At 46.1% G+C, this 16,369-nt stretch overlaps 1 protein-coding gene and 1 pseudogene across 2 annotated transcripts in view; one reads left to right on the top strand and one right to left on the bottom strand.

The window, feature by feature from the left end:
* Positions 1 to 656: 656 nt before the first annotated feature.
* LOC123460670 lies at positions 657 to 16,046 on the bottom strand (annotated as a pseudogene).
* Smap2 (small ArfGAP2) overlaps positions 15,905 to 16,369 on the top strand; it is a 79,889-nt gene continuing 79,424 nt past the window's right edge. Inside the window, exon 1 of one of the 2 annotated variants that reach the window (XM_045151009.1) lies at positions 15,905 to 16,147. In XM_045151009.1, the coding sequence (XP_045006944.1) occupies positions 16,045 to 16,147 (103 nt within the window). In that variant the 5' untranslated portion in view covers positions 15,905 to 16,044. The remainder of the gene's footprint in view (positions 16,148 to 16,369) is intronic. The other variant, XM_045151008.1, reaches the window with a different exon arrangement.

Consider the following 16,369-nt stretch of genomic DNA (forward strand, 5'->3'; position numbering starts at 1 on the left):
CCCACTTTCCCCTTTGAAATTCCATTCTCCATCATATTACCTCCCCATCTCAATCATTGTACTTACATATATACAATATCAACCTATTAAGTACCCTCTTCCCTTCCTTTCTCTTCCGTTTATGTCTCCTTTTTACCTTACTGGCCTCTGCTACTAAGTATTTTCCTTCTCACGCAGAAGCCCAATCTGTAGCTAGGATCCACATATGAGAGAGAACATGTGGCGCTTGGCTTTCTGGGCCTGGGTTACCTCACTTAGTGTAATCCTTTCCAGATCCATCCATTTTCCTGCAAATTTCATAACTTCATTTTTCTTTATCGCTGAGTAGAACTCCATTGTATAAATGTGCCACATCTTCATTATCCACTCATCAGTTGAGGGACATCTAGGCTGGTTCCATTTCCCAGCTATTATAAATTGTTGCTCTCAGTTTTAACACGTCGACAGTAGCTATTATAGGCACAGGTAACCAAGCTCTCACATGTGAAGAAGCCTAATTGAAAACGTTGCAAAGACTTAGCAGTTCCTTGGCGATGATGATGACGACAAATTTTGATTATGAGCCACATTGCTGTGCAGTAGTCTTCTGAGTTTTGGGTCTCAGACACAAAGGAACTTCTTGCTGCCTTGGGCAGATACACTGGACTTACCTTCTTTTAGCTTACTTTCTTTTCTCTAGGGTTGAGTAAAAACTGTGAGACGTTTTCATATACCACAAAGGTAATACAGAGGCTGGAGTCACTCTAACCAGACTGGGGGCAATCGCTTTGTAAAATCTACTGATGCCCTCTTTCCCCTTGTCTTTGAGATCACCTCCGTTACACGGTAAATCACGTGCTGATGCTGGAGACCGGCTCTCAGAACTTGGTAGGGGTATGTTGCAGCTACGGCAAATATTTTGGATAGCGCGGCACAGAGATATATTCTGGTGTGCTCAGCTGAGCATCAGGCAATCTGCTGATATGCTGGTTGTACTGCACCTTCGGTAACTCATAAGCCATAAACTGAAGGGCACCATGAGATGTGCCAGACAGCCCAGGAACAAATCCCTTGTATACTCCACACAGACCTTCGTACTTAACATATTTTCGCAAGTGTATTGAACATTCCTTTATACTGTTGCTGTGGTAGCTCAGCAACACCACTACACTGTAACATAAGGCGAGTTTTTGTCACCCGCAATGGGTTTGCAATGCACAAGGTCATGGCTGCAGCTTCAGCAGCTGACACAAGCTGACACAAGGCTGGCTGTAACTGTTCAGCTCTGCCTGTCTTCCGTGACTCGGTGGCATCTTCCCGAGGTCGAGCGGGTGCAGCGCGAGGTTGGACTAGACGCCGCCGCTCACCCGGCCACCAGGTTCTCGAAGCGGACGCGGCGGAGCACCGCCCTCCACGCCGGCCGCCGACTGGCCCTGGCCCGTCACCGTGGACATCAGCGCCGCGGCGGAGGTGGGACAACGGCCGCCCGGGAGCAGGAACCGCGGGCCCGGAGCGCTCACTCCCGGGAGCCTGGCGGCGGCACGCGGGGGAAGAGGGCCGTGAGCGACAGAGCGGGGCCGACAGCGGGTGGCTGCCGGCGTGGCTTCCGCCCGCCTTAAAATTTTCTTTTTTTTAGCCGGGCGTGGTGGCGCACGCCTTTAATCCCAGCGCTCGGGAGGCAGAGGTAGGATTACCATGAGTTCAAGGCCAGACTGAGATGACACAGTTAATTCCAGGTCAGCCTGGACCAGAGCGAGACCCTACCTCGAAAAACAAAACAAAACAAAAATTTTAATTTGCTTTATTTACTGGCGAGACCCAGAGAGAATGGGCGCACCAGGGCCTTTAGCCGCTCGCTGCAAATGAACTCTAGATGCATGCACTACCTTGTGCATCTGGTTTACAAGTGGCCCCCTATGGAATCAAACCTGGGTCCTTTGGCTTCACCGGCAAATGCCTTTAATCGCTAAGCCATCTCTCCAGCCCCAAAAGGTTTCTTTAAACCCGGGCCTTACCTTCCGGGGTCTGATTCATAGGTCTAGAGCAGTTGTGAGCACCTGCATTGCTGACCCGTTCCCAGGGGATACTGCTGCTGCCTGCCTGGGGACCACGCTTGAAAACCACTGCTCATAAACATGGCAGTGCAGGGTGACAGTCCTGGTGTCGGTGGCCTTGTAGGGAGTGGAGCCAAGTCTCCATCTCTGGATTTCCTGCTCAGTGTGTAAATAAACCACTATTAGTTTAAGCCCAATCAAGCTTCCTTATAACTCGCATTCAAAAGGATTTGAATTTACTGAGAGCAAGACTTTGTGGAGGAGATGGGGGGCTAAGGGGCATGGTTTCCAAAAGGATGCTTACCCTAGTTGACTTGGTGTCAAAGGTAAATCGGTTTAACAAGATCATTATGTTTTTGTGTGTGTGTCTTATTTATTTATTTATTTATTTATTTATTTATTTATTTATTTATTTATTTATTTAATTTTTGGAAGGAGGGTAGGGTTCCACACTAATGCAGGCTAACCTGGAATTTACTCTGTAGCTCCAGGGTGGCCCCAAACTCAGAGTGACCCTCCTACCTCAGCTTCTCAGTGCTGGGATTTTATTTTATTTATTTATTTTTTTTCTTTAGACAGAGTCTCCAGATGCACTGAGGCTGGCCTGTAACTCACTATGCAGTGAACACTTAGTCTTCCTGTGTCTGCAGTGCCAGTTTACAGGATGCACCACCATGCCTGGCTTTTAGCAGGAAATGTTTTGAACTATCTCAGAGTCCTTGGGTATTGATCCAGAAGGGTTATATTAGGTCAACTAAAAAAAAAATTGTATATGGGCTGGGAAGATGCTTAGCAATTAAAGGCACTTGCTTGTAAAGCCTGACGGCTGGGGTTCAGTTCCCCAGAACCCACATAAAGCCAGATGCACAAATTGGCACATGTATCTGGAATTTGTTTGCAGCAGAAAGGAGCTCTGGCATGTCCATATTCTCTCTTTCACAAATAAGTAAATAAGAATATTTTTTAAGGAAGGGTAGGACTCCTTACAACATGCTCCCCTGAGACACAAAATGGCCTGAATATCCATGACCTCACAGTGCCTGACACTACCTACACAAGACCATCATAATAGAAGGAAAAAATCATGACATAAAAATAAAAGAGAGACTGAGAGGGGGAGGGGGATATGACAGAGAATGGAGTTTCAAAGGGGAAATGGGGGAGGGAGGGCATTACCATGGGATATTTTTTATAATCATGGAAGTTGTTAATAAAAAGTATTTTGGAAAGAAAAGAAATATTTTTTAAAAGTTGTGCCGGCAAAATGGCCTGGATATCCATGGCCCCACCGTGCCTGACACTACACAAGACCATCCTAACAGGAGGTAAAAGATCATGACATCAAAATAAAAGAGAGACTGATTGAGAGGGGGAGGGGATATGATGGAAAGTGGAATTTCAAAGGGGAAAGTAGGGGGAGGGAGGAAAATGCCATGGGATATTGTTTACAATCATGAAAGTTGTTAATAAAAAATAAATTAATTTTAGAAAAGGAAAAAAAAAATTGTGCCCGGCCAGCACCGTGAGTTCAAAGCTGCCCTGAGACTACATAGTGAATTTCAGGTCAGCCTGGGCTAGAGCAAGACACTATCTTGAAAAACAACAACAACAAAATGGGCTGGAGAGATGGCTTAGTGGTTATGCGCTTGCCTGTGAAGCCTAAGGACCCCAGTTTGAGGCTTGATTCCCCAGGACCCACGTTAGCCAGATGCACAAGGGGTGCACATATCTGGTGTTCATTTGCAGTGGGTGGAAGCCCTGTTGTGCCCATCCTCGCCCCTCTCCCTCTCTCCTGTCTGTCACCCTCAAATAAATAAACAAATAAACCAAATATAATTAAAAAAAAAAGAAAAACAAAAAAATTGTGTGGGGTGTTGAGTGGCTGGGGAGATAGCTCAGGGTGTTAAATGCTTGCTGTGTAAGCATGAGGACCTGGCTTTGGATCCCCAGCACCCACATAACAGCCAGGTGTGATGGAGTAATCTCAGTGCTAGGGAGATAGAGTCAGGAGGGTTCTCAGAGCTTGCTGGCTAATTTACCTATCTAGATCAATGATCACTGGATTCAAGGAGAGACCTTGTCTCAGAAATAAGGTCAAGTGCTGGAGAGATGGCTTACTCGTTAAGGTGCTTGCCTGCAAAGCCTAAGGACCCAGGTTTGATTCACCAGCGTCCACCTAAGCCAGCATCTGGAGTTCATTTGCAGCAGCTGGAGGCCCTGGTGTGCATGTGTCCTCTCTCTCTCACTCTCCTTCTATCTGACCATCTCTCTCTCTCAAATGAATGAATTTAATAATATTTTTAAAAAATAAAATAAGGTGGAAAGTGACTGAGGAAGAACTTGGGACTGGAAAGATTGCTTAGTGGTTAAGGCCCTTGCATGTGAAGACTAAGGACCCAGATTCAATTCTCTAGTACCCACATAAGTCAGATGCACAAGGTGGCACATCCATCTGGAATTTGTGTGCAATGACTAGGGGCCCTGGTGCACCCATTTTTTCTCTCTCTCTCTCAAATAAATTAAATATTAAAAAAAAGAACTTGACATCAACTGTGGCCTCCACATGCATGTGCACACGCATGTACCTGCATACAGGTACATCATGAACTTATGAGCAGGCATCCACATGTGCATATACAGCACTCATAAAACATTTTTTTGAGCCAGACATGGTGATGCATGCTTATTAGTCAGCACTAAGGAGATAAAGGCAGAAAGGGCAGGAGTTCAAGATCATCCTTAGCTATATAGTGAGTATGAAACCAGCCTGGGATACATGAGACCCTGTATCACATAAACAACAGGGCTGAAAAGCTGGCTCAGTGGTTAAAAGCATTTGCTTACCAACCCTAACAGCCTAGGTTCAATTCTCCAGTACCCATGTGAAGCCAGATACACAAGGTGGCACATGTGTCAAGAGGCCCTGGTGTGTCCATACTTACTCACTTTGTCTGTTTCTCTCTCTGTCTCAAGTAAGTAAAGAAAACATTTTTAAAAGTTAAAAGCATAAATTAAGAACAAACAAGTGACCAAGTCAAGTACCTGGAAGGTTTATAATGACAGGTATGCGCTGTCCTGTCTCTGTTCACTCTGATCGCTTTAACTTTGAGGTAACTGTAGTGGTTTTCTCTGTAATTAATTTTTTTAATTTTTGGTTTCTTTTGAGGTAGGGACTCACTGTAGCTCAGGCTGACCTGGAATTCACTCTGTAGCCTCAGGGTGGCCTTGAACTCATGGCGATCCTCCTACTCCCGCCTCCCAAGTGCTGGGATTAAAGGCGTGTGCCACCACGCCTGGCCTTCTCTGTAATTTATGAATTTAACTAAATGACAAGCTATGTTACCATTATTTTTACTCCCCTTTTGTTTATTTACGTCCCGAAAAACTGAAGATGCAGATTCCTTTATACTGAAACTCCCTCTCCTATGATATCCTGATGAAGTTCAGAAACAATGGTTTGTTACTGTTCAATGTTTGTAATAGCATACTAACCTTTTAATTTACTCATTTATTTATTTGGAAATAGGGGAAGGATGGGTGTGTTTAGGTCTCTTGCTGCTGCAAAGGAACTCCAGGCACATGCACCACTTTGTGGGTCTGGCTTTATGGTGGGTACTGGGGAATTGAACTGGGGCAGGCAGGCTTTGCAAACAAGCACCTTTAGCCATGCAGCCATTTCCCCAGTCCCCTGATGTTGACATTATAATGATCACTGAGCTTTGGGTTTATTGGTGGCATTTTCTCCTCTGGTTAAACTTTTGTTTTCTCTGGAGCCAAGTAATTGCTCTATCTTAAGGGTTTAATTTTCTAAGAATCTATTAACTACCTTCTAATCCTCTGACAGAAAAGATGTTCCTTTTTTTTTTTTTTTTTTGAGATACACTCGCATTATGTAGCCCAGGCTGCACTGGAACTCGCTGTCCAGCTGTTGGGGCTGTAGAGCTTCTGTTCTGCTGGTCCTCTCTACAGCACCACCATCACGCTGAGACTGCCTTCATCGTACTGAGAGAGCTTTCATGTTGCATGCTCTGTTTCTTTTTAAAAATATTTTATTGATTTATTTGAGAGAGAGAACATGGGTACACCAGGGCCTCTAGCCACTGCAAACAAATGAACTCCAGACACATGCACCACCTTGTGCATCTGGCTCTATGTGGGTACTGGAGACTTGAACCTGGGTCCTTTGGCTTTGCCTGGCAAGTGCCTTAACCACTAAGCAATCTCTCTAATTCACATGCTCTGTTTCCTAAGCTTGGTGCTTTCCTATTCCTTTTCTTTTCTTTTTATTTTTTTGGTTTTTCAATGTAGAGTCTCCTTCTAGCCCAGGCTGACCTGAAATTCACTATGTAGTCTCAGGTTGGCCTCAACCTCAAAGTGATTCTCCAACCTGCTGGGATTAAAGGCATGTGCCACCATGCCTGACTGCTTCCCTCTTTCTTGAGTACCCTGTCATTTTGAACAATATATGTGTGGGAAGTGGATTGCCTAAGATAGGATGGGAAGTGTGTGGCCAATGTGAGAAGGACAGCAGAGGACAGTTCAAGTTATAGAAAACCAAGAAGGGGGCTGAAGAGATGGCTTAACCATTAAAGAGTTTCCCTACAAAGCCAAAAGACCCAGGTTTGATTCTCCAGGACCCATGTAAGCCAGATGCACAAGGTGGCACATGCATCTGGAGTTCGTTTGCAGTGGCTGGAGGCCCTGGTGTGCCCATTCTTTCTTTCTCTCTCAAATAAATTTAAAAAAATGCTAAAAACAAAAAGTCCTTCCTTGAAAACCAAGAAGAAGCATGCTGTACCTTGAGGCAGATTAGCAGAAAGCTGGTACTGACAGAACACTGTGGGAATCCCAGCTGTGGGAGAGGTCACCCTCACAGGTACTCTGGCTGCCTCTAGAGGGAGGAAATGGCTCTGAGTGCAGAGAGAAAGCAAAGAAAAGAAGTCGCTCAATGTCTCTCTGCTCCAGTGCTCTGACTTCCTGTCTGTGCCTACCATTGGCTGAGCACAGAGGTGGAGGTGCAGACAGCTGGCTTGATGTCCCCCACCAGCCAGTCTCCCCTGGAGTGCACAGCAGGATGAAGAGCAGGCAGGGAGTGTGGGGGACAATGGAGCACAGCCAGTACGGGAGGACAGCTGAAGTCAAGTGGAGCTTATTCGACAGCACTTCTGGAATGACAGAGTGGCTGGCTTAGAATTTTGAGTGGGCAACTCTTTTCTTTGGTTTTTCAAGGTAGAGTCTTGCTCTAACCCAGGCTGATCTGGAATTCACTATGTAGGCTCAGGCTGGCCGTGATCTCACAGAGATCACCTCCCTCTGCCTCCTGAGCGCTGGGATGAAAGGCGTGTGCCGCCACGCCGGGCTGGCAACTCTTTCTCTCAGAATCTTGCAGGTGCTGCTCCGTGATGTCCTGGCTTCCAGGGTTGCTGCTGAGGACTCCGTGTGCCACTCTGATCCCTGGTGCTTCTCTATGCGGTTGGTTTTTCCTTTCTGAAAACTTCCAATTCCCGTCTTTCCCCGAATGCTGTGTAATTGTGAGATGATATGCTGTGGGGTGGGGTGATGTCCTATCATTTATGCCACACAGTCCCTGAAAGGGCCTTGTCCAGGTGTTCTTGTCCAGTCTCTTGTAGACCTTGAAAATACAAGAGCCATCGATCTCGACACCCACTCTCCCGTGTCACTGCCAAGCGTCATGTAAGTGCTGGTGGATGCTACCGGCCACTATCGTTCTACTGGGGAGGATGCAGTAAAATCACGGTGGCGCCTGTGATGAGCCAATCTGGGTTCAGACCTGCCTGGCACTGACAGCCCAGCCTCCTCTCTCAGCATTTGTGTTGCTGAACCGTTGTGAAAGGTTGAAATGAGGGCAGAGAAGGGAACACAGAAACTTGGTAGAGGCAGGGGCTGTGAGTTGTCATGAGGGGATGGTGGACGGGTGCAGCATGAAGTCGGTTCCTGCCAGGCATTGCACCTCAACTCCTGTGTTGGAGGGAGAGGTTCCAAAGCCAGCCAAAATGTTCACAGGAAAAGTTGTGTGACCCTGCCTACAAGCAAGGGTTCATTTGGGGTCCAGATGAAAAAAAAATGTGGGACACAGACTTAAGGAGAGGCCTCTCTGTCTTTGTAAGGGACCAGTGACTACTGATCTGGAATGCCAAGCAGTGTGAGTATCAGTAAACAGTGCCACTAAGAAAGCCTGACTCCATCATAGGTCAGGCACTATAGCAGTCACGAATAAAGATGCTTCCTAGAGGCAGGTGGTGGAAATGAAACAGGGGAATTGGAGCGGGAAAGAAGGACTATGTAGGCCAAGGCGTATAGACTTGGCTTATGTAGTAAGCATGCTTTCTTTTATTTTTTATATTTTATTTCTTCTTCTTCTTCTTCTTCTTTTTTTTTTTTTTTTATAAAAATAGCCCAGGCTATTTAATTTATTTATGAGAGAAAATGGGAAAGAGAGAGAGAGAGAAGAGACAGACATATAAAGAGAATGGGCACACCAGGGCCTCCAACCAACCACTGCAAAAGGAACTCCAGATGCATGCGCCACCTTGTGCATCTGGCTTATGTGAGTACAGGGAAATTGAACCTGGGTCCTTAGGCTTCCTAGGCAAACGTAGGCAAGCATCCAAACCACTAAGCCATCTTACCAGCCGTCTTTTCTTTCTTTCTTTTTCTTTTTTGAGACAGGATCTCACTGTAGCTCAGACCAACCTGACTTACTCTGTAACCCAGGCTGGCCTTGAACATATGGCAATCCTTCTACCTCAACCTCTCAAGTGCTGGGATTAAAGGCATGAGCCACCACACATGGTTTCAGACATGTTTTCAGAGCTGACGGACAATTCAAACTTCTGCAAGACAGGGGAGACTTTTTTGTTTTTTTAAGGTAGGGTCTCACTCTAGCTTGGCTAACTTGGAATTCACTACATAGTCTCAGGGTGGCCTCAAACTCATAGTGATCCTCCTACCTCCCAGCACTTCCAGGCAGAGGTAGGTGGATGGCTGTGAGTTCAAAGCCACCCTGAGACTACATAGTGAATTCCAGGTCAGCCTGGGCTAGAAAAAAAAGACCCCACCTTGGAAAACAAAACAAAACATTATTTAAGCTGGGCATGGTGAAACATCCCTTTAATTCCAGGACCTGGGAAGCATAGGTAGATGGATGGCTGTGAATGTGAGGCCAGCCTGAGATTACGTAGTGTATTCCAGGTCAAAACCAAAAAAACAAACAAAAAAACAACAAAACAAACAAACAAACAAAACCCCACAAAAATTAAATTGCACACACCATGATCTCTTGCTGCTCCAAATACACACCCATCTAGCTTAATGTGGGCAACTGGAGGATTGAACCCTGGGCCAGCAGGCTTTGCAAGCAAGTGCCTTTAACCACTGAGCCATCTCCCCAGTCCACAAATAAATTTTTGAGACAGTCTTATGTAGCCCAACCTAACCTCTAACTCAATATGCAGCTGAGGTTGCTCTTAAACTCGTGATTCTCCTGTCTGAACCTCCCAAGAGGCCTGTGCCACTATGCCTGGGTTTGATATATCATTTTATTTAGGATCAGTTATATTATACTGTGGTTAAAAGTAAACAGTTGGGAGCTGGGAAAATGGGCTCAACAGTTACAGGTACTTGTTTGCAAAGCCTGTCAGTCCTGATTCAATTCCCCAGCCACCCACACAAAACCAGACCCAAAAGGTGGTGTGTCTAGTGTTAGTTTGCAGTGGTATGTGCATACACATATACACAGACAGACATCAATAAAGAATTTTAAACCCCTACCACCAACAAAAATCTCAGTAACTCAACACAAAGAAAGCTTGTTTCTTGCTTATGCTACCTATCCTTGGTGGGGTAGTATAGGAGTCTCATCTGGTACTCAAGAATCCAGGCGAATGAAGCAATCACCTTCTGAAATCTTGATGCCTGCCATGCCTGAAGGAAAGGTAATCAGGAATATCAAAGCAGTAAACAAATGCTTCAGGCACAAAAATAATACATTCTTTCTGCTCCACTCCTTGGCCATATTCCACCGTAGGAAATAAAATCCTGTCATGGGCTAGAAGGTAGAAAAGCTAGCCGTACTTAGCAATAGGTACTAATTGTTCATCATTTATTATGTGCTAAGAGCTGTTCTAAAGATGTCCTAGGCATCATCTCTGCTAAGCTTTGCTACTGTCTCGTGAAACAGGCAGGTAGTATCTACTTTACAGATGAAATAACTGAGGTGCAGAGAGATTAGGTCACCTGTGAAAGTCGTACAAACAGTAAATGTTGTCACTGAAGATTTCAGCCCAGGAAATGTGCTCTTATGCTGTATGTGTGACTTAATTCCCTTAATATGAGAAGCTGTCATAGGTGATGGAAATCACCAAAGGCCCCCCTTTTTTGTTTTTTCAAGGTAGGGTCTCACTCTGGCCCAGGTTGACCTGGAATTCACTATGTAGTTTCAGGGTGGCTTTGAACTCATGGCAATCCTTCTACCTCTGCCTCCCAAGTGCTGGGATTAAAGGCGTGTGCCACCATGCCTGGCCAAAGGCCTTTTTAAAAATTTTTTAAAATATTTTTATTTTTATTTATTTATTTGAGAGAAGGAAAGAGGCTGAGAAAGAGAGAGAGAGAGAGAGAGAGAGAGAGAGAAAAGGAGAGAGAATGGGCACGCCAGAGCTTCCAGCCACTGCAAATGAACTCCAGATGCATGAGTTCGCCATCTGGCTTACATGGATACTGGGGAATCGAACCAAGGTCCTTTGGCTTTGCAGGCAAATGCCTTAACCATTATGCCATCTCTTCAGCCCAAAAGCCTTTATAAAAATTTTTTCTTTCTTTTTGTTTTTTTGAGGTAATGTCTCAGTCTAGTCAAGGCTGACCTGGAATTAACTATGTTGTCTCAGGGTGGCCTAGAACTCATGGTGATCCTCCTACCTCTGCCTCCCAAGTGCTGGGACTAAAGGTGTGCCCCACCACACTGGCTCTTTTAAAAAATATTTATTTATTTATTTATTTTACTTCTTTTAGAGATAGAGTGTGAGAGAGAGAAGAGAACTGGTATGCCATGGCCTCAGCCACCACAATCGAACTCCAGACGCTTATATCACCTGGCTTATGTGGGATGTGGAGAGAGACTGATCATGAGTCCTTAGGCATCACAGGCAAGCGCCTTAACTGCTAAGCCATCTTTCTAGTCCCCCAAAGATTTGTTTTGTTTTTTGAGGTAGGGTTTCACTCTAGCCCAGGCTGACCTGGAATTCACTCTTTATTCTCAGGGTGGCCTTGAACTCATGGTGATCCTCCTACCTCTGCCTCCTGAGTGCTGGGATTAAAGGTGTGTGCCACCATGCCTGGCTTCCCCCACAAAGACTTAAAAAAAAAATTATTTATTTGAGAGAAAGGTAGAAGCAGAGAAAGAATGGGCACACCAGGGCCTCCAGCCACTGCAAATGAACTCCAGACACATGTGCCACCTTGTGCACCTGGCTTACATGGGTACTGGGGAATTGAATCTGGATCTTTAACCTTCATAGGCAAATATCTTAACCACTAAGCCATCTCCGCAGCCCTCACCAAAGGCTTTTTAAGCAGATGAGTGTGTTCAATGAGATTTGTCATATAAGGGAGAGGGAAGATTTGCAAAGAGAAGGGGTGTGGAAGAGGACTTGAGCAGAGACATAATCAATTAGCACAAGAATCCAAGATTAACTGGACAATCCTTTTAATTTATAGTTTGCTTGTGCGTGTATGTAATGAAGTATCTCTGTGTGTGTGTGTGTGTGTGGTGTATGCACATGTATGTGTCCATGTGGTATACCCAGTGTGTTCGGCAGTGGTGGTCAGAGGAAACATAGGGTGCCCCACTCTGTTATTCTTCCATCTGTTTTTTTTTTTTTTTTTCAAGGGAGGGTTTCACTCTAGCTCAGGCTCTACTCTAATTCACTATGTAGTCTCAAGGTGGCCTCGAACTCACGGCAATCCTCCTACCTCTGCCTCCGGAGTGCTGGGATTAAAGGCGTATGCCACCATGCCTGGCTTCACATTCTTTTTTTTTTTTTTTAAATATTTTATTTATTTGTGTGTGTGGGGTGGACACACCAGGGCCTCTAGCCACTGCCAATGAACTCCAGATGCATGTGCCACCTTGTGCATCTGGCTTTACATGGGTACTGGGGAATTGAACCTGGGTCCTTTGGCTTTACAGGAAAGTGCCTTAACCATTAAGCCATTTTTCCAGCCCCCATTCTTTGTTTTATTTTATTTTATTTATCTGAGAGAGAGAGAGAGAAAGAAGGAGAGAGAGAGAGAAAGAGAGAGAGAGAGAGAGAGAGAGAGAGAGAGAGAGAGAGAGAGAGAGAATGGGTGCACCAGGGCCTCCTGCCACTGCAAACTAACTCCAGACACTTTATGAATCTGACTTTACATGGATAGTGCAAAATCAAACCTGAACCATCAGGTTTTGCAAGAAAGCACCTTTAACCTCTTCCAGCGCTTCATTCATTCTTATTTGTGCTTGAGTCTCTTAGTGACCCCATAGCTTGTCATTTTTTTTTTCACAAGTTCCAATGGTCCTTGGGTCTCTGCTCCCCTATGGGACTGGAGTTCTATTCCTGTGTGGCCATGACCAGATATTTATGTGGGTTCTGGAGATGGAACTTTTGGTTTCTTAGGCCCTCATGCTTGCACAAGAAGTGCTCTCAACCGCTGAGGCATCTCTCCAGCCCTAATTTTTATTTTTATTTTTTGAGACAGTTTCATGTAGCTCTTTCTGGCCTCAAACTGTGTAGTCAAGAATGACCTTGAACTTTTTAATTAAGATAGGGTCTAGCTGTAGCCCAGGCTGACCTGGAATTCACTGTGTATTCTCAGGGTAGCCTAGAACTCATGAGGCAATCCTCCTAACTCTGCCACTTGAGTGCAGGAGTAAAAGCAAAAGCCACCACGCCTGGCCCTACCCTTGAACTTTTGATCCTCCTGCCTCCATCTCCCAAGTGCTGGGATTACAGGGATGTGTCACCATATCTAGTTTATGCAATACTGTGGATTGAACCCAGAGCTTCCTGCATGATAGGGTACTCTACCAACTGAGCTACATTCCCAGCCCCTAGACAATGGTATTTAATAATCCCTTTTTTTTTTTTCAAGGTAGAGTCTCACTCTGGCCCAAGCTGACCTGCAATTAACTATGTAGTCTCAGGGTGGCCTCGAACTCATGGCGATCCTCCTACCTCTGCCTCCCGAGTGCTGGGATTAAAGGCGTGCGCCACCACACCTGGCAATAATCACTTTTTTAAATTTAATTTTTTTAATTGACAACTTCCATAATTGCAAACAATATCCTATGATAATTCCCTCCCTCCTCCCACTTTCCTCTTTGAAATTCCACTCTCCATCACATCCCCTCCCCCTCTCAATCAGTCTTTCTTTTTATTTTGATGTCATGATTCTTCTTCCTATTATGATGGTCTTTGTAGGTAGTGTCAGGCACTGTGAGGTCATGGATATCCAGGCCATTTTGTGTCTGGAGGAGCATGTTGTAAGGAATCTTACCCTGCCTTTGGCTCTTGCATTCTTTCTACCACCTCTTCTGCAATGGATCCTGAGCCATGGAAGGTGTGATAGATATTTCAGTGCTGGGCACTTCTCTGTCATATCTTCTCAGCACCATGGTGCCTTCTGAGTCATCCCAAGGTCATTGCTGTCTGAAGAGAAGATTCTCTAACCAAAAGTGAGAGTAGCATTAATATATGGGTATGAACATTAAGAGAAGTGCTCACTGGGCAGTTTGGTGAGCATAGTATATACTTTTAGCCAGACAAATGTTACATCCCCAAGGCTCATGACTACCCCTGTTGTAGGTTTTCAGTATTAGTGATGTATTCTCTCCCATGGAGTGGGCCTCTAGTCCAGTTATAGGGCGGTTGGTTTCCTCCGTAACAGACATGCCACTATTGCACTCATTGGCTCATTTGGCCTGGCTGGCCAAATATAAGGCTTGCAGTGTCCACTGTTGAGTATCTTCACTGGTGATTTCTTTCTCTCTCATTGAATTGCTTGCAGTGTAGCTTTTTCCAGCTTTCTGTCAGCTGGTCTACATGGAAGAGGTTTTCAGCTCAGCTCCAGCAGGATTTCTCAGTGACCTTGTAGCCCAAGTATGTGGAGTCTTCAGCAACAGGGTCTTACCATATATTCCTGGTGGGAAACCAAAGGCCTTGGCAATAGCCTTTAATGTTTTGGGGGTATTAGGGACCTCACTGGCCAATAACTCACTGGAAGGTATCCAATCCCTGGCACTGAAAATTTTCTAGTAACAATCTATGGTTTTTGAATGTTCCATTGTCCAAAAAAGTAGGTTTCCATATGATTTACTAATATCCTTTTAGACTTTGATTAGCCTTCCCTTCACTTTTCCTTCACTCAGTCTCAATATATGTACTTAGGCAATAATTACTTTTATGTACTTGCTCAACCTGTGTTATCCTATAATCCATCCTCCTCCTAATAACCTTCAGTAACATTCTGCAAAGCTGCATTCTTTTATGAAGACTTAGAGAATGAAAGAAGGAACAAATTGTTAGACACTAAGAAGAATAATGTTCAAAGATGACAGCAGGGGACTCAAGAGATGGTTTAGTGGTTCAGGCACTTGCCTGTGAAGCCTAAGACCTTAGGTTTGATTCCTCAGGACCCATATAAACCATGGTGGCACATGTGTCTGGAGTTTGTTTGCAGTGGCCAGAGGCCCGCCCATTCTCTCTATTTGCCTCTCTCTTAAATAAAGAAATAAAAATATTAAAGAAAAAAAAATGACAGTAGGGATTAGAGAGATGGCTTAGTAGTTAAGATGCTTACCTGCAAAGCCTAAGGACCTGGGTTCAATTCCCCAGGATACATGTAAAGCCATATGCACAAGATTGCACATGTGTCTGAAGTTCATTTGCAGTGGCCAGAAGCCCTGGTGCGCCCATTCTCTCTCTTTCTGTATCTGCCTCTTTCTCTCTCTCTCATAAATAAATAAATAAATAAAAGTAAAAGTAAATACAATTTATTAAAAAGATGACAATAGTCACAAGGAGGAAAGCTGATGAGTACCATTGGCAGCAGGTATTCCAAGTTAGAAGTGAGCAGAATTCTCTGAAATTTGAGGGGGGTGTGATCTCTCTTTAACTTGAGTTAAAAGTTTGGATTCTTCTATTTATCTCTTGAAGGAAAGATGAAGTTGGAGGACTTTGGGGAAATGTTATGTCAGGTTATGTAAGCATAATAAATACCCTTCTCATAAGAGTATTGGGATAATTCATATAGAACGCTTAGCACAGTGCCTAGAAACACGGGAAGACCTTAGTAAATGCTAATTGTTATTTTTCACTCTTTTCCCTCCCCTTCTCTCAATTCCCTTTCAGCCAGGCTCCATTCATTCTTTTCCAAGGACATGCAGAGGGGCGTGTCTCTTTCTCTCTCCCCGCCCTCCCCTGAGCCCCGCCCTCCATCTCTCCCCGGATTGGTTCCCGGGCGTCGGAGCCCTGAGCGCCGCGGGAGGGGCGGGGCGCATGCGCGGGTTGGGCTGGGTGGAGGTGGAGAGGAAGAGCTGCCGGAAGTAGGCGGCGGAGGTGGTGGTAGAGCTGCCGGCAGCTGCCAGGGAAACCGAGGCGGGACTCACGACCGGCAGATCCGTAGGGCTCGGGGTGGGGGGATCGTATCCGTGTCCGGCACCCAGCAGCCGGCCCGAGGGCTCCTTTGGCCCGAGCCGAGTCCCCGGACTAGCAGCCTCCGCTGGACCCGGCCTTGCCCTCGGCCGCCAGGGGGCGCCGCGCCGAGGGCTGCGGAGTGGTGGGGGGCGCGGACGGAGCTGACCTGAGCAGGGGCTCCAGGCGGGAAGAGTGCTCGGGCCCCCCCGCCCCCGGGAAGTGCGCCTGGGCCGGGGACCCGGTGTCCTCACCGTCGGACTAAGGCAGGGACTTGGGGGGGCCGGCAGGGCGCGTTGCGCTGTGCCCCCGCCGGCACCCTGGCCATGACGGGCAAGTCGGTGAAGGACGTGGATAGGTACCAGGCGGTCCTGGCCAACCTGCTGCTGGAGGAAGATAACAAGTTTTGTGCGGACTGCCAGTCTAAAGGTAGCGGCTCCCGGGCGGCGGGTGAGGGGAGCCAGCTGTCAGGCCGCGCCATGGGGCATGGCTTGCTTGGGGAGGGGATGCTGGAGCTCAGGATGACCGGGTCCTCTTTAAATGGCAACGCGTGCCACCCTCGCTGATGAGCCTGTTGTGTGTGTGTGTGTGTGTGTGTGTGTGTGTGTGTGTGTGTGTTAATATGGTAGGGGTAGGGTTGGAAGTGGTCTG

Source organism: Jaculus jaculus, chromosome 5 (assembly GCF_020740685.1).
Source record: "Jaculus jaculus isolate mJacJac1 chromosome 5, mJacJac1.mat.Y.cur, whole genome shotgun sequence".
NCBI lineage: Eukaryota > Metazoa > Chordata > Mammalia > Rodentia > Dipodidae > Jaculus > Jaculus jaculus.